We start from the raw sequence: 23,415 nt of genomic DNA on the forward strand, positions 1-23,415 counted from the left end.
TTTTTTTTTTTCAGTCTTTTAAACAAAAATGCTACTTGTTAGAGGCTCCTTCCCGCAAAGAGTAGGAGTTCTTCCAGCGGGCAGCAGAGTAGCAGCAGCCCTTAGACCCCAGCCACCAGCGTTGGCCCAGGCCTCATGGATCAGTTGATGAACATTTCTGCCTTTCTCCTCTTGGAAGCCACATTTCCATCCCTGCACTGCTGCTTGGCTTTGTTCTCCACTCCTCTTCCTGTGCTGGGACCTGGAGCCATGGCTGTTGTGCGGACTGGAGGGCAGTGTTGGCAATGGGGACATGGCATTCACCTCTGGTCACTGTTTTCCAAAAAACTTGTGTGTGTGTTGATCTGGGACCCCCGTTCACTTCTCTCTTGGTGATCTTGAAGTGCTAACGTGGTTTCCAATCACATCCTTAAAGTAGCTTTATCCCTGAAGATCCCAGACATACCCTAACACCTGTGCTCCGTTTGAAACTTTGTTTTTTAAAGGCTTTTGGTGTAGGTGCCCTGGAAGAGGAAGATGATGATATCTATGCCACAGAAACTCTATCCAAGTATGACACTGTTCTGAAGGACGAGGAGCCTGGAGACGGACTCTATGGCTGGACAGCACCCAGGCAGTATAAAAACCAGAAAGGTAATTCGACAGCCTCAAACCTAACGGCAGGACCAAGTGTCAGGGTATCAGGAAGGAGGGGCTGCAAGAGTGATACAGGAGCACCAGCCTCTGTTGTTGGTCAAAGTCACGGTAAGAAACAAAACAAAGAAGCAAGGCCCAGCATGGGAAGTGAAACAAACGCAGGATTCAGACCTGGCCAAGGCCAAAGCCAGCTGTCAAGGTGGAGCCCAGGTGGGAAGGAGGGAGAGGTCTGTAATCAGGGAAAGAGGAATGCCTGGACCAGTGACCACATGGCTGGTCAGAGCTGGCAGTGGGTCAAAGGGAAGCACCCAGAGCTCGAAGAACTGGGCAGGCGGCCAAAGGAGGCCAACACATGCGGCAGGTCAGAAGGTTAAGCTAGGGGACCAGGAGGCAGGTACACCAACAGCCTGCAGCAAGATGGAGCTGGGCGCCCAGTCCATCTTCTCCCTTGAGTCCCTGGCTCTGAGGAGGCTCTTGTTGGGATAAGAGGCCGACATCTCTCAACACAACTTTAACTTCATGCTGTGTTGAAATTTCAAGGTGAATCAGATCTTTTGGTTTAAAGTCACATTTCAGTTGTTTCCAGAAAAGGTGCAGGGCCAGACAGTGTAGAGTCGGTATTAGCAGCATGTGATTTGGAGTCAGTCAGACCTGGGTTTAGATGCCAGGTTTGTGACCTTAGGCAAGGCTCATAAACTCTCTGGGCATTGGAGTCCACATTTGTAAAGTGAGGATAAAATCCGCTCCAGAGGTGGTTGTGAGGATTAAGTGGCATAACTCAGTGTCTGGCATAGCACCTGCCCCAAAGACTGAAGAAGTGGCACCTACTGTTCTTTGGTTATCATACAGTCATGTGTCACTTGACTGGGATGGTATGACAGGGAACCCAGGATTTTACACTGGACACTGGAAGGGCATGTGTACCCAGTGTTAGGAGACTTAACCTCTGGGTGGTCAATGGGCTGCTAGTACTTACTTCCTTTTTTTTTCCTTCAAATGTTTTTCTTTTTTTTTTCTCTGAGTCATTTAGCTTCTGAGCCTTCTTCCTTTTGCCTCCCTATAGTTTCTGAATTCTCTCCCCAAACTATGGATTATTTTTATATAACTTGAAGATATATTAATATATCACAATATACTATTTAATTTTAATACTATATTATAATCAATATACCATCATATATTGTATATGATTTATATTTTATATAATTAATATATCAATACTGTCAGTATATTATGTAACATATCAATACAGTATTACATAATTATTGATATATGTTAATTATTGTTTATTAAAAGTGGTGGGAGAATGAAATTGATAATATCCTATATCTGTTAATATAAATGATATTTAATATTATACAACATATTAATAACATTAATATATCAATCCTTTGATAATTAATGATATGTAATGACATATTTAAGTCTGCCTGCTGAGCCACATCTTTCACTTTTCCCTCATGCACCAGCTTTGCCCCCAGCTGATTGGTTCTCACTCCTTCCACTGAGCTCTCAGCCTGTCCTTGTCCCTCTCTGCTGTGGCCTCTCTCCCCCACCTTCCTCTCTCCCACCCTGCAGGGCCACAACATCTGTAGTTTTGACTGTATGGTTTTATATTCAGTGAATCTATCTTTATTTTACCCAGTCTCCACGGTTGATTTTTTACATTTAAAAAAATTTTTTTTTTTTTGAGATAGAGTCTCACTCTGTCACCCAGGCTGGAGAGCAGTGGCATGATCTCGGCTCACTGCAACCTCCGCCCCCCGGGTTCAAGTGATTCTCGTGCCTCAGCCTCCTGAGTAACTGGGATTACAGGTGTGCACCACCACGCCCAGCTAATTTTTTTTTTTTTTTTTTTTTTTGGAGAAAGAGTTTCGCTCTTGTTGCCCAGGCTGGAGTGCAATGGCCTGATCTTGGCTCACCACAGCCTATGCCTCCCGGGTTCAAGTGATTCTCCTGCCTCAGCCTCCCAAGGAGCTGGGATTACAGGTGCCTGCCACCACACCCAGCTAATTTTTGTGTTTTTAGTAGAGACAGAGTTTCGTCATGTTGGCCAGGCTGGTCTTGCACTCCTGACTTCAGGTGATCTGCCTGCCTCGGCCTCCCAGAGTGCTGATGCCCAGATAATTTTTTGTAGTTTTAGTAGAGATGGGGATTTCACCATGTTGGCCAGGCTGGTCTTGAACTCCTGACCTCAAGTGATCCGCCTGCCTCAGCCTCCCAAAGTGCTGGAATTACAGGCGTGAGCTACCACAGCTGGCCATGGTTGATTTTTAAATTTTCATTTTTTTTTCCATGATCAATAGGGCTATAATGAATATTTTTCTGATTCTGTCTTTATGTACATTGTTTATTTCTTCAGAATTCTTCAGAATGAACTCATAAACATGAAATTTCTGGGTTTTAAGAGAATACAAATTCCAAGAATGTGAAATTGAATCCCACATTACCTGAAGAAATTTTAGTAAGTTCTAGAAGCTTAAAAAAAAGCCCAACATGCCAGGTGCATTGGCTCATGCCTGTAATCCCAGCACTTTGGGAGGCTGAGGCAGGTAGATCATGAGGTCAGGAGATCGAGACCATCCTGGCCAACATGGTAAAACCCCGTCTCTACTAAAAATACAAAAATTAGCTGGGTGTGGTGGCACATGCCTGGAATCCCAGCTACTCGGGAGGCTGAGGCACGAGAATCACTTGAACCCAAGAGGCAGAGGTTACAGTGAGCTGAGATTGTGCCACTGCACTCCAGCCTGGTGACACAGCGAGACTCCATCTCAAAAAAAAAAAAAAGCCCAACATAAGTCAAAGCACAAAGAATGGTTTTGTGGGGAGGGGAGAGATGTGGTGGTGCTGAATGATCAGTGGCTAAAAGCCTTAGCTCATCTGCACTGCGGGCTATTCCTGCTTCAGGCCTGAGCTCCTAGTCTGTGAAAGAGCTTGTGATTGTCATGTAGAAGAGGCTTTGGAGTGCAGAGAATACAGTTCATTTATACGGACTTTTGGTGTAACCGGTACGTGCAGGAAAACCTTGAGAATCAAAGAGCTTTTGTTGATGGAGTTGTCTCTATGGCCAGGAGACGATCCCCACTTCCAGGTCAGAGGGTATTGGTCATTCAGTTTCCTACGTCTGTGATCTTTATGTCTTGTTAAAGATTACAGGCTGACCTGGTGGCACTGCCTTTCGTCCCTATTTGGATTGTTGCTAAGGAGATGGCCAGGTAGTCACCCTGTAGTTCTTCACCTAGTTTTACACATGACGCGCTCACAGTTGTGATTTGTATTTTCCTCCATACTTGTCCTCTTGGTGGTTTTTCTTGATCTTTTACTCCATGGGGTATATCCTTTGGTGCCCCTAAGGTACTTTTTCTAAAAGTCTCATCAATGTACTTGTCTTGGAGGACCACAGCCTTGTGACCTGGGTAGCCCAATCTGTCGAGGGCGGTGTGGGCTGGGCCCTAGTCACTGAGTCAACAGAGGTGTGGGGCTTTGCTTGCCACTTGTTCTTCCCTTTACTGCTGCTGTTGAGTGATAGCATGTATGACATGTACTATTTATGTTCTTAGAGATAAGAAGTAAAATGCTGACGTGTTCTGTCTTATTCTAATCGTCTCTACTTCTGGAATTAATCTATGACATCATTTTGTAGAATCAGAGAAAGACCTTCGATACATTGGCAAAATTTTGGATGGATTTTCCTTGGCTTCTAAACCTTTATCTTCTAAGAAAGTAAGAAAAACTTTTTTTCTTTCTTTTTTTACTGGTTTAGTTCTTAAAATATTTGCTGCTATCTGATCTGAGTTCTATTAACAACAGGAAAGATAAGTAAATTCTGTTTTCAAAAAACAACAGCCTGGTTACTAGTGATTGTCTAGAGAAACATTCTACATTAGAAATATCAGGGCCAGGTGCAGTGGCTCATGCCTGTAATCCCAGCACTTTGGGAGGCCGAGGTGTGTGGATCACCTGAGGTCGGGAGTTCAAGACCAGCCTGACCAACATGGAGAAACCCCATCTGTACTAAAAATACAAAATTAGCCAGGCGTGGTGTTGCATGACTGTAATCCCAGCTACTCGGGAGGCTGAGGCAGGAGAATTACTTGAACCCAGGAGATGGAGGTTGCAGTGAGCCAAGATCACACCATTGCACTCCAGCCTGGACAATGAGCAAAACTCTGTCTCAAAAAAAAAAAAAAAAAAAACAGTTGGCCAGGTGTGGTGGCTCACGCCTGTAATCCCAGCGCTTTGGGAGGCCGAGGTTGGCAGATCACCTGAGGTTAGGAGTTTGAGACTACCCTGGCCAATATGGCAAAATCCCGTCTCTACTAAAAATACAAAAATTAGCTGGGCATGGTGGTGGGCACCTGTAATCCCAGTTACTCGGGAGGCTGAGGCAGGGAGAATCACTTGAACCTGGGTGGCAGAGGTTGCAGCGAGCCAAGATCGCACCATTGCACTCCAGCTTGGGCAACTAGAGCGAAACTGCGTATCAAAAAAAAAAAAAAAAAAAGAAATATCAGTCAGTAGCTACATTGTGATAAAAATATCTGATTGCTATTTTTTTTTTTTTTTGAGATGGAGTCTCGTTCTGTCGCCCAGGCTGCATTGCAGTGGCGCAGTGTCAGCTTACCACAACCTCCGCCTCCCAAGTTCAAGCGATTCTCATGTCTCATCCTCCTGAGTAGCTGTGATTACAGGCGTGGACCACCACGACCGGCTAATTTTTGTATTTTTAGTAGAGATGGGGTTTCACCATGTTGGTCAGGCTGGTCTCGAACTCCTGACCTTGTGATCCGCCTGCCTCAGCCTCACAAAGTGCTGGGATTTCAGGCGTGAGCCACCGCGCCCGGCCACTAATGTTTTAAATTCAAACTTCAAGTGAGTGGTTATTTACATGAAGAGAGACATACATTAGAAAGAAGAATGAAATTTCAGAAAGCCAGATAACCCATAGCCTTGGTTCCTTCCCATGCTCTGAAGCTAGCAGGGGCAAGGTTCCCTGGCCTCCTCAGCTGGGGCCGAGCAGAAGGGAGAGAAGCCGTGTGCAGGTGGATGAAGTTGGAGGAGAGCTCTGCATGCCTTTGCAGATAGCTTTGTTTTTGTGAGATGCTGTCACAGCCACATGTGAAGCTCTTAGGCCACATGGTGCTCTTCCTGTAACCACCAAAGTCACATGCTCACAGGCACACTCAGGAGGGAGTTGGGGTGCTGGCCAGCCCAGGAGGGGCGCCTGGCCGTTTGCCTTGTCAGCATTCCTGTTTTAGATTGTTTCATGCTTTAATCAGCATTTTGTTTTTTTATTCAGCAAACATTTGTTCATAACCTCTAGGCTTGGCTGTGCTTGTCTGGGACACGGGAGGCCAGAGGACAGCTTTGATTTGTTTCGTTGTGATAGTTCATGTGTTGTAATAGCCAGCAGAATATATCTAGGACAGTGTTGGGCATACAGTAAGTTGCTATTATTACCAGAAATGTCAAATAACATTAAAGGAAAATGCAGGTGTTTTACATGTATGAAAAGGAAGCATAAGGCCGGGCACGGTGGCTCACACCTATAATCCCAACACTTTGGGAGGCTGAGGCGGATGGATCACTTGAGGTCACGAGTTCGAGACCAACCTGGCTAACATGGCGAAACCCCACCTCTACTAAAAATACAAAAATTAGCCAGGCGTGGTGGTATGTGTCTGTAAACCCAGCTACTCGGGAGGCTGAGGCAGGAGAATTATTTGGGCCCAGAAGGTGGAGGTTGCAGTGAGCCAAGATTGTGCCACTGCACTCTAGCCTGGGTGACAGAGCAAGACTCCATCTCAAAAAAAAAAGAAAAGGAAGCATAGTTTAAAAATGATGGAGAAGCACTCACTGGTCCTTAGGATAAATAGGCCAGCCTGGCCCCAGGTAGCTCCCATCCAACAAAGGTAGCAGATACACAAATACAGAGTCGTGGGCAAAGATCCATAAGTGGAGAGACACAGTCCTGGGGGTTCCTGGTGGTTCGCTGGAGTAGGGCTTTGGGCAGGAACGCTTTAGAGGCGGGCTGTGTTCATCTAGCTTTCACACACAGATCTAGATGGTTCTCTAGATCTGAATCTAGAGGTCAAACAGAACAATGATTTGGCAGACAGAGAGAGAGAAATACTTTCAATCCAAGGCTGGGCATGGTGGCTTACGCCTGTAATCCTAACATTTTGGTAGGCCAAAGCAGGCAGATTGCTGGAGTCCAGGAGTTCGAGACCAGCCTGGGCAACATGGCGAAACCCCATCTCTACAAAAAATACAAAAAAAAAAAAAAAATTAGCCAGGTGTGGTTGGTATGTGCCTGTAGTCCTAGCCTCTTGGGGGCCTGAGGTGAGAGGATTGCTTGAGTCCGGGAGGTCCAGGCTGCAGTGAGCCGTGATTGGCTGCTGCACTCCAGCCTGGGCGACAGAGTGAGACCCGGTCTCAAAAAAAGAAAAAGAAATACTTTGAATCCCATGGAGGATATAGAGAAGTTGTGGACACACTCCTCCTTTCTGCCATGTTCCTCTGGGTTTTTGTGTGGTGGTAACATGAGAGTGTTTTCTGGCTGATTTGGGGGTGTGTCTCCAGAAGGTGACGAGGCTAAGATGATAAAAAGCAGGATTTCTTGACAATGATAACACCACTCTTTCATGGACTTTCACTGTGCCGGGGGCTTGACCCAGCCTCTGCACTTTTAACAACCACCTGGGGAGCTTGGGGAACTCCAGTTATAGCAGACTGTCTGGGGTGGGGCGCAGGCATCAGTATAGTTACAGCTCCTCAGGCGAGTCCAGCATGCACCTGGGCCTGAGAGCCAGAGCAGAGAGGGGCCGGGAGAGAGGGGTCACTGCTTTCAGCTACAGGGTTACTTCATCATGGACTTCAGCCTTCACATAGCTTAAAAATCTAGAGAACATTTCAGTGTGAATTTGGGGGGAAAAATAGAAAGAAAAGTCTAGAAAATAGCTTAAATAATAAACACGTGCGGATTTGTTAGACCAAGAGCAAGGGAAACCATTTAATGCAGTTATTTAACAATATCTAGTACTTTCCTTTACCATGTCTGCTGTGCCATCATTCATGCCTGTCAGTATTAAAAATCCCCAAATTTCCCAAATAGATTTTCATTTCACTTCCGTCAACTCTTAAATTAAAGTTTTTAAATTCCTGTCCCCACTGCCCTCCTAGCTTCTGGGCCAGGTCCTTTCGGCTCTACTCACATTATTCATAGTAATATCTTGGATGAAAAAAATAGGCCAGGCGTGGTGGCTCACGCCTGTAATCCCAGCACATTGGGAGGCTGAGGCGGGTGGATCATTTGAGGTCAGGAGTTCGAGACCAGCCTGGCCAACATGGTGAAACCCCGTCTCTACTAAAAATACAAAAATTAGCCAGGCATGGTGATGTGTGCCTGTAATTCCTGCTACTTGGGAGGCTGAGGTAGGAGAATTGCATACCCAGTAGGTGGAGGTTGCGGTGAGCTGAGATTGCACCACTACACTCCAGCCTGGGCGACAGAGCAAGACTCTGTCTCAAAAAAAAAAAAAAAGCCTGAAGCTTCAATTTGCCACTGAAACATAACTAGAAAAAATAATTCTGAATTTAAAAATAACTACAGTTATTATTATTATTATTTTTGAGATAGAGACTCACTCCATTACCCAGGCTGGAGTGCAGTGGTGTGATCTGGGCTCACTGCAACCTGTGCTTCCCAGGCTCAAGCAATTCTCCTGCCTCAGCCTTCCGAATAGCTGGGATTACAGGCATCCACCACCACACCTGGCTAGTTTTTGTATTTTTAGTAGAGACGGGGTTTCACCATGTTGGCCAGGCTGGTCTCAAACTCCTGACCTTAAGTAATCCACCTGCCTTGTCCTCCCAAAGCTCTGGGATTTTAGGCATGAGCCACTGTGCCCAGCTATTATTTATTTATTTATTTATTTATTTTTGTTTGAGACGGAGTCTTGCTCTGTTTCAGCTCTGCATCGGAGTGCAGTGGCACAATCTCAGCTCACTGCGACCTCTGCCTCCCAGGTTCATGCAATTCTCCTGCCTTAACACCCCGCCCTCCCCCGAGTAGCTGAGATTACAGGTGTGCGCTACCACGCCTGGCTAATTTTTGTATTTTTAGTAGAGATGGGGTTTCACCATGTTGGCCAGGCTGGTCTTGAACTCCTGATCTCAGGCAATCCATCCGCCTTGGTCTCCCAACATGCTGGGATTACAGGCATGATCCACTGTGCCCGGCCCTGACTATTATTTTTTTAATTTTTTTTTTAGTTTTATAGAGATGGGGTCTCATTCTGTTGCCCAGGCTCGTCATGAACTCCCGGGCTCAAGCAATCCTCCCATCTTGGCCTCCCAGAGTGCTGGGATTATAGATGTGAGCCACTGCACCCAACCATTATTTTTCTTCCATGCTTTGAATGGTATTTTTCTAAATTTTCTTTTTTTTTTTTTTTTTTTGAGACGGAGTCTCGCTCTGTCCCCCAGGCTGGAGTGCAGTGGCGCGATCTCTGCTCACTGCAAGCTCCGCCTCCCGGGTTCATGCCATTCTCCTGCCTCAGCCTCTCCGAGTAGCTGGGACTACAGGCGCCCGCCACCACGCCCGGCTAATTTTTTTTGTATTTTTAGTAGAGACGGGGTTTCACCGTGGTCTCGATCTCCTGACCTCGTGATCTGCCCGCCTTGGCCTCCCAAAGTGCTGGGATTACAAGCGTGAGCCACCACGCCCGGCCCTACTTTTCTAAATTTTCTGATGTACAGTGGGCCTGCCCTACCTGTAGACCCTGACATTTATGATCTATTGTCATCTTTATAGTTCTTATCCTATAAAACAGGCACATTAGCTTCTTTCTGTAGAAATGGGTGGGGGGATATTCGAAATGCCTGACCACTGGAACACGGTGGCTCTCATGACCCTCCAGGTCCAGAGGGGATGCTGGCTGGACCTCTGGCCAGCCTGTTCTTGTGCTACCTGCCTGCTGAGTGTTAACCCGGGAAGGGGCAGGGTTAACAAGGCTCAGAGGTAACAGGTTTTCCTGATTAAATCAAACATGATCTTGCAGCCTGTATTTTCTGGGTTTTGTCTTGTTTTGTTAAGATCTATCCACCTCCAGAGTTGCCAAGAGACTATCGACCAGTGCATTATTTCAGACCCATGGTGGCCGCCACCTCCGGGAACACACATTTACTGCAGGTATTATCAGAGTCAGCTGGAAAGGCAACGCCTGACCCAGGGACATACAGTAAGCACCAACTGAATGCCTCCAAACGGGCAGAGTTGCTTGGAGAGACGCCTATTCAAGGTATGTGCCATGGAGAAGACTGAAATCATTACCAGTCTTTTCACATTACTCGAGTTCACATTTCACATAACTCGAGTTATCAAAATCAAAATGGAAAGTTGTTTTCCCACTGAAGTTTTTTACGTGAATTTGTATTCCCAAACTGTGGAAATAACACTATTTATTGTAAATGGCATACGTACTAGTGTGCATATCTTTTACTTATTTTTTTAAGTTTTATTTTTAAACTTATTTATTTTGAGATAATGTCTAGGTCTGTCACACAGGCTGAAGGCAGTGATAACTCTCTATAACCTGGAACTTCTGGGTTCAAGCAATCCTCCCACCTCAGACTCCTATGTTGCTGGGACTATAGGCATGCACCACCACCACACCTGGCACATTTTTAAATTTTTTTTTTTTAATAGAGATGAGGGTCTCACTATGTTGCCCAGGCTGGTCTGGAACTTCTGGCTTCCCAAAGTGCTGGGATTACAGGTGTGAGCCTCTGCGCCCAGCCAAGGCTTGTTTTTCCACCTTTAGTTTGGTTAATATCATTCAAATCACAACTTTTGTTGTAAGCTCAGCTGTTTTCAGACTTGTGATAATTATTAGGGAATGTGGTTAAGGTGCCTTCCCCTTCTCTGCACAGCCTGGGAGAGTATGTTTTCTTCCTCCTGGGGATTGCATTGTGTAACTCTTCTCCCAAAAGTGTGAAAGGGATGAATGCGCCTGAAAGTCTGAAAAGACATGGAGAATCCCCTGCAGGGTGCAGCAGAAAAGACCCACCATGAGAGGTGGACTTGAACTCTTAGGGGCTCAGGCCTCACTGCCATGGGGAACCCAATAGGTGTCTCGTATAATTGGCAAACAGAACCCTTGGTTCCCCACCCCCATCACACACTGCACTTCCTCATCTATGTCTTCTCATCTCAGGAAATGGTGCCACCGTGATCCACTGCTCAGACCAGGATGTAGGAGGCCTAATTCTTTTTTTAATTTTTAATTTTTAATTTTAATTTTAATTTTAATTTATTTTTTTTTTTGAGAAGGAGTCTCGCTCTGTTGCCGTAGTGGGATACAGGTGGGCCACCAGCCGGTAATTTTTGTTTTTTAGTAGAGACAGGTTTCACCGTTTAACCAGGATGGTCCGATCTCTTCGGCCTCCCAAAGTGCTGGGATTACAGGCGTGAGCCACTGCACCCAGCCAATTTTTATTTTTTTTTTATTATACTTTAAGTTCTGGGGTACATGTGCACAACGTGCAGGTTTGTCACATATGTATACATGTGCCATGTTGGTGTGCTGCACCCATTAACTCGTCATTTACATAAGGTATATCTCGTAATGCTATCCCTCCCCCCTCCCCCGGGAGGCCTAATTCCTAGCTCCTCTCTTTTCGGTCCTCTGCCATCCTCCCTGACCCTCCCTGGCCCTCAGTGAGTCCTCCTGGCTCTACCCACATGTGTGGGGGTTCCCTCCACTACTCAGGTGCATTTCCGTGGCCTCCCGCGTCTGAGCCCCGCCCCTCCACCTGGACCATTGCTTCAGTCTCGGTGGTGGTCTCCTTGTTTCCCGTCCATCCCCCTGCAGTCTCTTCCCCTCACCAGCAGCTGGATGAGGCCTACTATACCAGCCAGCACCTCTCCCACCTACAGAAACCTCCAGGCTCCCCACGAGGCCCTGTGCGGCCCCGCCCTTGCCCACCTTTCAGGCTGCACCTTCCCTTACCCTCCCACAGTGTGGCTTCCTCGTCCTCCTTTCCTCCCCTTGAACACGCTGTCACCCATTACACTGCCTAAGGGCCTTTGTGTTTGCTGTACCTCCCTTTCTGTTCTTCCCTCATATTTTTGTGAATCTGGCTCTTTTTTTTTTTTTTAGCTTATGACTTATCTCTAATGTTATCTTCTTCTTCCAGCCTTCCCCGACCACCATAAAAGCTGGTTATGTCTGTCCCCTCTACCAGCCTGCTCACGCAAGCCCCCCTCAGTCACATCGTCCTGTTTTTTTCATAGCCCTCCTCTATTGAGGGCCAGCGTATTGCTCCTTGGCTTCTTTCCTGTCTCCACTGCCCTCCAAGCTCCTGGGCCAGGTCCTGGTGTGGAGTTGGCACCCATGAGTGTTTGTGCAGTTAGTGAGGGCTTGCTGGAGAGCTGTGCTTGGAACCAGGGCTAGTGGTGGCAGACTGCAGGTCTGGAGCCGGGAATGTCAGGTTCCCCAACCTGGGATCACTCACGTGCCCTGTAAGTGTGCATGTGTTAACTTCCATTTTTGCTGACTATAAAACAGGAATCTTGGCTGGGCACAGTGGCTCGTGCCTGTAGTCCCAGAACTTTGGGAGGCCGAGGTGGGATGATCTCTTGAGCCCAGGAGTTGAGACCAGCTTGGGAAACATGGCGAAATCCTGTCTCTACAAAAAATACAAAAAGTAGCCAGGCATGGTGGTGTGTGCCTGTGGTCCCAGCTCCTCAGGAGGCTGAGGTGGGAGGATCACTTGAGCCCGAGAGGTGGAGGTTGCAGTGAGCCATGATCACACCACTGTACTGCAGTCCAGGTGACAGAGCGAGACCATGTCTCAAAAAAAACATAGGAATCGGCCGGGCATGGTGGCTCATGCCTGTAATCCCAGCACTTTGGGAGGCCCAGGCGGGTGGATCACCTGAGGTCAGGAGTTCGAGACCAGCCTGGCCAACACGATGAAACCCTGCCTCTACTAAAAATACAAAAAATTAGCTAGGCATTGTGGCACATGCCTGTAGTCCCGGCTACTTGGGGGGATGAGACAGGAGAATCGCTTGAACCCGGGAGGTTGCAGTGAGCTGAGATCGTGCCACTGCACTCCAGGCTGGGCAATAGAGCGAGACTCCATCCAAAAAGAAAAAAATATATAATAATAAGAATCTCATTTTTTATCACTGTCTAGTCTACAGGGATATATGAATATAAATGAAACACTAAACATAAAATACTCATCCCCAATGATGTAAATTTGTGATATTGAAATGTATGTACAGAGAAACGTAAATGTGGTTGTCTTATGACTCTTTTCATCTCTTCTAATTACTGTTTTTATTTAGGTTCAGCTACTTCAGTGTTAGAATTTCTGTCCCAAAAAGATAAAGAGAGAATCAAAGAAATGAAGCAGGCAACTGACCTGAAAGCAGCTCAGCTCAAGGCCAGGAGTCTGGCCCAGAACGCTCAGAGCAGCAGAGCCCAGCCCTCCCCTGCAGCGGCTGCTGGGCACTGCTCTTGGCACACGGCATTAGGTGGTGGGACGGGCACCCTAAAAGCCAGCAACTTCAAGCCTTTCGCCAAAGATCCGGAAAAGCAAAAGCGATACGAAGAGTTCTTAGTACACATGAAACAGGGTCAGAAAGGTGGGTCCTGGGCCTGGGTGTCCCATATCTCAGCCAGGGCGGGGTCATGTTCTCACTGTTCTCATCCTAGACCCATATTTACAGTTGAGGTATCCCGTTCTGTCAGTGTTTTTGCTTTATCCTGCTGCAAATAGTGCAAAGGTTTCAGGCCTTGGCTGTTGACCTCAGAAAGCAAGAACAGTTGGTTTATGTTCCTCCATATCTCAGGCCAAAGCTAGCCATTTAAGTAGAGAACACAGCTGGCGGTGGCCGGTGCTTACAGGCCGTTTGGTGTTTGCAAGTGCTTGACTGCTACAAGCATTGCATTCACATTTCATATCAACATCATCTTCCACCTCATCCGAAGATCCTAACCATCCACTCCTGACTCATAGTCTAAAATTTGACTTAAAACAATAGTTAGCTATTGAACCGTTACAGAGGGAAAACAATCACTTTGTGATCTGTGAAGTAAACAGGGCAAGAATGAGGAAAGGGGTTGCTGTTGTATGCAATAGTCCTCGTGAGAGGTTATCAGTAAATTACAGGGTTGTTTTTTAAAAACAGATCTTTGCGGAATGTAAAGTCTATTTACTGTGCCTTAACTTTCTACTAAGAACCTACATCACTAATGTTTATTTGCTTTAAAAAAAAAAAAAAAGGTTAGTGAAAGAGTGTTTTTCTGCCAAAACATAGGGATGTGGTTAAGGTGAACTTATCACTGCCTGGGAGTGGTGACAAGTTCCTTACTGCTGAAGATTTAACCAACCATTAGCCTCTCAAATGGTTTTCTCTGTTATGTTTGGTAGACAGAATTCAATAAAAGCATCATTTTGGCTGGGGATGGTGGCTCATGCCTGTAATCCCAGTACTTTGGGAGGCTGAGATGAGGATCAGTTGAGCCTAGGAGTTCAAGACCAGCCTGGGCAACATAGTGAGATCCTGCCTCTACAAAAAAAAAATACATATATATATATATACACATACATATATATATATAAAATATATATTTTTTATATATACATACATAATTTTTTATTTATTTTTTTGAACGGAGTCTTGCTCTGTTGCCCAGGCTGGAGTGCAGTGGCAGGATCTTGGCTCACTGCAACCTCCACCTCCCAGGTTCAGGTGATTATCCTGCCTCAGCCTTCTGAGCAGCTGGGATTATAGGTGTGCACCACCACGCCTGGCTAATTTTTTGTTTCCCGTCTCTACTAAAAATACAAAAAATTAGCCGGGCGTGGTGGCGGGCGCCTGTAGTCCCAGCTACTCGGGAGTCTGAGGCAGGAGAATGGTGTGAACGTGGGAGGCGGAGCTTGCAGTGAGTGGAGGTCGTGCCACTGCACTCCAGCCTGGGAGACTGAGCGAGACTCCATCTCAGGGGAAAAAAAAAAGCGAGAGACGGGGTTTCACCATGTTGGCCAGGCTGGTCCCGAACTCCTGACCTCAAGTGACCCATCCGCCTAGACCTTCCAAAGTGCTGGGATTATAGGCGTGAACAACTGCGCCTGGCCTAAATTTTTTTTTAAAAAAGCACAATTTTGAAGGAAAGAGCAATATTACCTGCCAAATACCTCGCCATTCCCATAGTGATAAAAACAAGGATAAGGACTTATGAAATATACAGGGATACAGTGGTGCCCAGCAGATGTTCTCTTGTAAGCCCCATGTTTTTCTGAAAAGTGAAGCTGCTTCTTGTTCTCTGCCCCGCAGATGCTCTGGAACGCTGTCTGGACCCCAGCATGACAGAGTGGGAGCGAGGCCGCGAGCGGGATGAGTTTGCCCGGGCGGCCCTGCTGTACGCGTCTTCCCATTCGACCTTGTCCTCCAGGTTCACTCACGCCAAGGAGGAGGATGACTCAGATCAGGTTGAAGTCCCTCGAGACCAAGAGGTCTGTTGTCATCATGTTCCTTACCTGGTGAACTTTAATATTAAAGCACTGCCTAGCCAAAATTGTTTTTTCTTTTTTTTTTTGAGACAGAGTCTCTCTCTGTCGCCCAGGCTAGAGTGCAGTGGTGCGATCTCAGCTCACTGCAGCCTCCGCTTCCTGAGTTCAAGCGATTCTCCTGCCTCAGCCTCCCAAGTAGCTGGGATTACAGGTGCTCGCCACCACACCCATCTAATTTTTGTATTTTTAGTAGAGATGGGTTTTGCCATATTGGCCAGGCTGGTCTTGAACTCCTGACCTCAGGTGATCCACCTGCCTTGGCCTCCCAAAGTGCTAGGATTACAGGCATGAGCCACCATGCCCAGCCGAGCCAAATATTTTTAATCCCTCGGTGAGAAGATGAAAATATACATGGTATAGGAGAATAAGAAACCATTTTATGCCTTAGTTTCCAATGTACTGGAGCATAAATGTTATAACACAAACTTTTTTCGCAGTTCTAGAAGATTGCTTGAAAATTTTAAATGGGAGAGCAGTCAGGTCAATGGTGTGGCCACTTGATGAAACAGAATGCATGTCTTTTCCCAGAATGATGTCGGGGACAAGCAGTCAGCCGTGAAGATGAAGATGTTTGGGAAGCTCACCCGAGACACGTTTGAGTGGCACCCTGACAAGCTTCTATGTAAGAGATTTAATGTCCCTGACCCTTATCCAGAGTAAGTTGGATAAACCTTTACATCAGTACAAAATGTATTCTTGATATTAAAGCTAATTTTCCCGTTACATACTCATATAAATTCTTATTTTTTCGACATGAACTTATTTACATATCCCTGGATATACAAATCTACACATTTTATAGATTTGCTTTGATAAATTACTTCTATAATTTGTTACTAAAACAAAATCTGGATAGCAAACTTTATTCCATATTGAAGCTATGAAACTCAGATATGTCAAGTTACAAAAGCATTATGCCTCTCTTATTTGCCACCTTGTTATTGCTGCTCATGTGGTTTACATTTATAATGTTACTTATGTTTTTTAATTATCATTATAAAAGTTAAACACTTTCTTATTTGATTAATAACACTTCAAGAGGTGGGGTGTGGTGGTGCACACTTGTAATCCTAGCTTGGGATGCCAAGGCAGGAGGATCGCTTGAGCCCAGGAGTTCGAGGCCAGCCTGGGTAACATAGTAAGACCCCATCTCTAAAAAAATCAAACAAACAAACAGAACACTTCAAGATGGTAGGCCGGGTGCAATGGCTTACGCCTGTAATCCCTGTATTTTGGGAGACTGAGGCAGGCAGATCACTTGAGGTCAGGAGTTCGAGACCAGCCTGGCCAACATGGTGAAACCCCGTCTCTACTAAAAATACAAAAAATTAGCCAGGCATGGTGGTGCGCGCCTATAGTCCCAGCTATTTGGGAGGCTGATGCAGGAGAATTGCTTGAACCTGGGAGGCAGAGGTTGCAGTGAGCCAAGACTGTGCCACTGCACTCTAGCCTGGGTGACAAAGCGAGACTCAATCTCAAGAGAAAAAAAACAAAACAAAAAGATAAGCCGGGCGCGGTGGCTCACGCTTGTAATCCCAGCACTTTGGGAGGACGAGGCGGGTGGATCACGAGGTCAGGAGATCGAGACCACGGTGAAACCCCGTCTCTACTAAAAAATACAAAAAATTAGCTGGGCGTGGTGGCGGGCGCCTGTAGTCCCAGCTACTCGGACAGGCTGAGGCAGGAGAATGGCGTGAACCTGGGAGGCAGAGCTTGCAGTGAGCCGAGATTGTGCCACTGCACTCCAGCCTGGGCGACGGAGTGAGACTCCGTCTCAAAAAAAAAAAAAACAAAAAGATAGCATATGTAGTCAAACCAGAGACTGTCAGAAACTTTAGGTATATTTTTATCAGTGGAACTTTTCCTTAATGGAAATCCATTTTCAAAGTTAAATTCTTGTCCTTATCATAATAAGGAAAAACTCATGGGACCTAAAGTCAGTCACCCAGGTTCTCGAACTGCTTTGAGAAGTGAAAGCATCTTAGGAGACTTTTTAGTCATACAGAAGAGGTGGAAAACTTGAGTTGGAAAGCTTCTCAGGAGGTGGATTTTATCCTACTGGTTGTTACTAAAATGATTCTTTTTTCAATTCCCAGTTCAACTTTAGTTGGCTTACCACGAGTGAAGCGTGACAAGTACTCAGTCTTCAACTTTCTGACGCTCCCAGAGACAGCTTCCTTGCCCACCACTCAAGCATCAAGTGAAAAAGTATCACAGCACCGAGGTCCTGACAGTGAGTAGGGCATCCCCGGGGTCTCTGATTGACCAGGGCCTCAACCCCTAGCCTGTAGGAAGACAGAGTTAAAGGGTAGTTTAGTCCTAACAATATGAATGGTGCATATTCACCCTCTGTTGAGGGAATTGCTCTTACTAATAACTTAGCTCATGTTGTAATGGTCCAGATGTTTACTCTTTGGGGTTGGGGCTCTGTCTCTGCCTCTGCCACCTACCTCCCCAGGACCCCGCACAATGCCAGGCCACCCCATAGTAGACATGCTGACATTCTGAGTGAATGAAAGAGCAGTGGTGAAGAACTTGCTTTTTCCTTGGTAATGCTGGAGTTATATCTATGTCCTACCTTTCAGAATCAGGAAAACCATCCAGATGGGATACCTCTAAACACGAAAAGAAAGAAGATTCCATTAGTGAATTTTTAAGTTTGGCTAGATCAAAAGCCGGGCCACCTAAACAAGAGTCCAGCCCCTTAGTAAACAAAGAGGAAAAGCGAGCACCAGAATCATCCGCAAATCAGGTATTTGGGGCTTCCAGATTCTCTTTGCCACGCTGAGTGTGGCCCTTGCTTTTCTCTTTGGTGATACTTTCTCCTCGTAACTCACCAGCAGAGGCAGCCAACTATTGATCCATTTCCCCTTAAAGGCCATTTGGCTTGTTTCTAACTTTTGGCTATAACAAGTAAAGCTGCTGGGAGCATTCATGTGCAGGTTTTTGTGTGAATATAAGTTTTCATTTCTCTAGAGTACAAACCTAGTAGTGGGAATCCTGGAAAATATGTACGTGTATATTTAATGTTATAAGAAGCTGTCAAACTGTATTCCAAAGTTATTTTTGCCTTATGTATTTTGAAGTGCACTTCTTAGGTGCATATACATTTAGGATTGCTATTTCTCTCTCTTTTTTTTTTTTTTTTTTTGAGATGGAGTCTTGATCTGTCCCCCAGGCTGGAGTGCGGTGGCATGATTTCAGCTCACTGCAAGCTCTGCCTCCCCTCCCGGGTTCAAGTGATTCTCCTGCCTCAGCCTCCCAAGTAGATGGGACTACAGGTGCGCACCGCCATGCCTGGCTAATTTTTGTATGTTTAGTAGAGTTGGGGTTTCACCATGTTGGCCAGGCTGGTCTTGAACTAGGATTGCTATTTCTTTTTGGTGAATTGATCTTTTTTTTTTTTTTTTTTGACACTGGCTTTTACTCTGTGCCCAGGCTGGAGTGCAGTGTTGTGATAATGGCTCACTGCAGGCTCGAACACCCAGGTTCAAGCAATCCTTCTGCCTCAGCCTCCTGAGTAGTTGGGACTGCGGGCACATACCACCATGCCTGGCTAATTTTTTTTTTTTTTTTTTTTTCAGAGAAAGGGCCTTGCTATGTTTTTCCAGGTTGGTCTCAAACTTCTGCTCTCAAGCAATCCTCCTGCCCTAGCCTCCCAAAGTGCTGGGATTACAGGTGTGAGCCACCATGCCCAGTTGACCCTTTTAACATTTTGTAATATCATCTTTATCCCTGGTAATTTTCTTTAGATTAGTGTTTGCGTAGTATATATCTTTTTCGTCTTCTTTTTAACACATCTGTTTCATTATATTTTAAGTGGGTTCCCTTTTTTTTTTTTTGAGATGAAGTTTTACTCTTCTTGCCCAGGCTGGAGTACAATGGCACTGTCTCAGCTCACCGCAAGCTCTGCCTCCCGGGTTCAAGCAATTCCCCTGCCTCAGCCTCCTGAGTAGCTGGGATTACAGGCAGGCACCACCCGCCCGGCTAATTTTGTATTTTTAGTAGAGATGAGGTTTCTCCATGTTGGTCAGGCTGGTCTTGAATTCTTGACCTCAGGTGATCTGCCTGCCTCAGCCTCCCAAAGTGCTGGGATTACAGGCATGAGCCATCGCGCCTGGCTAAAGTGGGTTTCTTATAAACACCATGTCACTGAGTCTTTCTTAAAATACATTTTGATAATTTATATTGAACATTTGCATTTGATGTGATCATTGATATTTTTGGATTTAGGTGTATGATGTTATATTTTCTGTTTATTCCCACTCTTTTTTGTTTCTTTTTTTCCCCTTCGCTGCCTTCTTTTGGATTACTTGAATAATTTTTATATTCCATTTGAATTTTTCTATTTTTTTCTCAGTATTTTTTTTTTAGTGATTGCTCTAGGGATTATAGTATACCTACTTACCTTTTTACAGTATACTAAGAATTAAATGTTTTACCACTTCAAGTAGAATGGAGAAGCTTTAGCACTATGTAGGTCCTTTTATTCTCCTCCCTCTATGCTGTCTTACATATTACATGTACACACAATGAAAACGCCATCAACCAGTGGTGATCATTTTTGCTTTTAGTCGTTAAACATATTTTAAAAGAACCGATGCAGAGATAATAGCCTTCTCTCTTTAATCAGATATTTTCCATTTCTGTTGCTCTTTCTTCATCCTTGAAGTTCCACGTTCCCCTCACTTATCACTTCTGTCTGAGGAACTTCCTTTAGCATTTCTTTTAGACCAGTTCCAACAAGTGATTCTTTTTTTTTTTTTTTTTGAGACGGAGTCTCGCCCTGTCGCCCAGGCTGGAGTGCAGTGGCGCAATCTCGGCTCACTGCAAGCTCCGCCTCCCGGGTTCACGCCATTCTCCTGCCTCGGCCTCTCCGAGTAGCTGGGACTACAGGCGCCCGCCACCACGCCCGGCTAATTTTTTTTTTTGTATTTTTTAGTAGAGACGGGGTTTCACCGTGGTCTCGATCTCCTGACCTCGTGATCCGCCCGCCTCGGCCTCCCAAAGTGCTGGGATTACAAGCGTGAGCCACCGCGCCCGGCCCAACAAGTGATTCTCTTAAATTATCATTATCTGAGAATGTCTTATATTTTGTCTTCATTCCTGAAGGATGTTTTTGCTGGATATAGAATTCTGGGTTGATAATTTTTTTTAAAATTAAACTGCTACATCCTCCGGGCTTTCATGATTTCTGATGAGAAATCTTCAGCCATTCAAATTGTCCTCAGGCTGGGTGTGGTGGCTCACATCTATAATCCCAGCACTTTGGGAGGCTGAGGCAGGGGGCTTGTTTGAGGCTAGGAGTTTGAGACTACCCTGGGCAACATCGTGAGACCCCATCTTTTACAAAAAATTAAAGAACTAGTTGGGTGTGGTGGCATGCACTTGTGGTCCCAGCTACTCAAGGGGCTACGGTGGGAGGATCACTTGAGCCCAGGAGGTGAACACTGCAGTGAGCTATGATCGCACCATTGCTCTCCAGCCTGGGTGACAGAGTGAGACCCTGGCTCAAAAATCCCCAAAACAAATTATTATTCCTCTGTACATAATGAGGTGATTTTTCCCCTAGCTGCTTTCAAGATTTTTACTTGGTCTTTGGATTTTAGCAGTTTGATTATGATGTGTCTGGATGTGAATTCTTTTGAGTTTATTTTGTTTGGGGTTTGTTAAGTTGCCTGAATCTGAGTTTGGAAATAGAAGAGAGGCACAGTGCTCTACTGCATTTTTGGGGATCCTAGTAGCTGGGATTACAGGCGCCCACCACCATGCCCAGCTAATTTTTGTACTTTTAGTAGAGACAGGGTTTCACCATTTTGGCCAGGATGGTCTCAATCTCCTGACCTTGTGATCCACCCACCTCAGCCTCCCAAAGTGCTGGGATTACAGGGGTGAGCCACCACGCCTGGCCTGGTTTTGCTTCTTTGACCTCATCAGCGTGTTGTACAGTTGTTGACTCAGAAACACCACAAAAATAAAAGCTATGTGAGTGATCACTGTTTAGTTGGCTGGTGTGTGGCTATGGATACCCATGTACATGAGCATAAACACAAATATGTGTGTCTGGGAGTGTATTCTAGAATGTCTCCTCCCTTTTACCATTGCCTCTGTATCCCTGACTCTTATTTCACTATTAATACAGACAGTCAACAAAGGTGTGGACGCACAGGCTGAAGGAGAAGGGAGCCGCCCATCCATGGACTTATTCAGGGCCATCTTTGCCAGTTCCTCAGATGAAAAGTCCTCATCCTCTGAGGATGAGCAGGATGACAGCGAAGATGATCAGGCAGGCTCTGGGGAGGCCAAATTCCAAAGCTCCCAAGACACTGACTTGGGGGAAACATCATCTGTGGCTCACGGTATGTCAGTATTTCAAACTCGGAAAGACAATGACTCTAGGACAGCTGCTTCTCTGTTTACTCTATAATCTTAAACCTGAATGATTAGCAATCAATGATATGTAATCTTTTATATGTATATAATTTTTTTTTTTTTTTTTTTGGAAACAGGATTTGGCTCTCTTCCCAGGGTGGAGTACAGTGGCGCAATCTTTGGCTCACTGCAGCTTCCACCTCCTGGGTTCAAGCAATCCTCCCACTTCAGTCTCCTGAGTAGCTGGGACTATAGGCATGTGCCACCACCCCTGGCTAATTTTTGTATTTTTAGTACAGATGGGGTTTCACCATGTTGGCCAGGCTAGTCTCTAACTCCTGACCTCAGGTGATCCGCCCGCCTCAGCCTCCCAAAGTGCTGGGATTACAGGCATAATCCCAGTGCCCAGCTAGTTTTCCAGACTTTTAAAATTTTTTTTTTTTTTTTTTTTTTTGAGACAGAGTCTCGCTCTGTCGCCCAGGCTGGAGTGCAGTGGTGCAATCTCGGCTACTGCAAGCTCCGCCTCCCAGGTTCATGCTATTCTCCTGCCTCAGCCTCTCCGTAGACTTTTAAAATTTTTATATCTCTTCTATCTGAATATATAGTAATCTGTTTAAAAAACAAGATTATTAATGTGAATATGATCATTTATCTTCAAGGTTTTTCTTCGATAATTTATTTTGAGTGAAACTTGTCTCCCGCAGTTCTCTGGGATGGGACATACATAGTCTTACATTCCTGATGGTTTGTAAGTTTTTTCCTTCTCAGATGGTCCTTTCTTGGGGACACATTTCTACTTTTCAGGTCTTAGGGGCGCTAGGCTATGTGCCTACAGGTGCACTAGGCACCCTGTACCTCAGCCATTGGTGCCCTTGGTTGCAGGCGCCCTCATGTGACTGACTTCCAGCTCCAGAGTTCACAAGGGCAACACCGGGGTCTGCGTGTTCACTGCTGCATCCTTAGCACCTGGCAGGAGTGAAGTGGTGTGGGCAAGCATATGTTATCTGGTGGCAAAAGACATGAATGAAAGACTCAGAGAAATTAACTTGGGGCAGACAAATGACATGAACACCCCGCTGTTTTTCAGCTCTTGTGCCAGCACCCCAGGAGCCACCACCTTCCTTCCCGATACAAAAGATGCAGATAGATGAAAGAGAAGAGTTCGGCCCGCGGCTGCCTCCCGTCTTCTGCCCCAGTGAGTGCAGAGGCCTTTGGTTCGCCCGTTTTTATCAGTGTGTGATTGCCCTGAGATGGGGACAGTGTGACTTAGAGCCGACCAAACATGCGTGCTTGCTTCTGGTGTATGTGTTTTCAGTCACGTTTTAAACCCGTTGTCTCCACCTAGTGCCTGAAATGATAGTTGTTTCTGTACAGCTTCAGAGACCTCCAAACTTGATTTCCTTACCTGCCACATGTTTACAGGAGGGTCCTAAGTATCTTAATTTTTGTTATAGAAATATAAGTTTCCCAACAGAGCTTAAAGAAAAAGAGGCTGGCCGGGCACAGTGGCTCATGCCTGTTATCCCAGCACTTTGGGAGGCCGAGGTGGGCGGATCGCTTGAGGTCAGGAGTTTGAGACCACCCTGGCGAATTTGGTGAAAGCCCATCTCTACTATAATTTTTATAAAAATATTAAATTTTATAAGAATATAAAATATAAAAATTACATATAAAAATTTATATTTTTTTATTTATTTATCTATAAAATTATATATTTTTTATTTTTTATATTTTATAAATTTTATATATTTATAAATTTATATATAAATTTACATATTTCATAAATTTATATATAAACTTATCTATTTCATAAAT

General features: G+C 45.4%; 1 protein-coding gene across 2 annotated transcripts in view; it reads left to right on the top strand.

The window, feature by feature from the left end:
• GPATCH1 (G-patch domain containing 1) overlaps positions 1-23,415 on the top strand; it is a 47,879-nt gene that overhangs the window by 17,191 nt on the left and 7,273 nt on the right. For both annotated transcript variants that reach the window (XM_032170384.2, XM_058425392.1), the window contains exons 8-17: positions 486-633; positions 4,283-4,362; positions 9,737-9,941; positions 12,998-13,297; positions 14,993-15,171; positions 15,757-15,884; positions 17,325-17,461; positions 17,814-17,980; positions 21,371-21,587; positions 22,688-22,795. In XM_032170384.2, the coding sequence (XP_032026275.1) occupies positions 486-633; positions 4,283-4,362; positions 9,737-9,941; positions 12,998-13,297; positions 14,993-15,171; positions 15,757-15,884; positions 17,325-17,461; positions 17,814-17,980; positions 21,371-21,587; positions 22,688-22,795 (1,669 nt within the window). The remainder of the gene's footprint in view (positions 1-485; positions 634-4,282; positions 4,363-9,736; positions 9,942-12,997; positions 13,298-14,992; positions 15,172-15,756; positions 15,885-17,324; positions 17,462-17,813; positions 17,981-21,370; positions 21,588-22,687; positions 22,796-23,415) is intronic.

Source organism: Hylobates moloch, unplaced genomic scaffold, assembly GCF_009828535.3.
Source record: "Hylobates moloch isolate HMO894 unplaced genomic scaffold, HMol_V3 SCAFFOLD_12, whole genome shotgun sequence".
NCBI lineage: Eukaryota > Metazoa > Chordata > Mammalia > Primates > Hylobatidae > Hylobates > Hylobates moloch.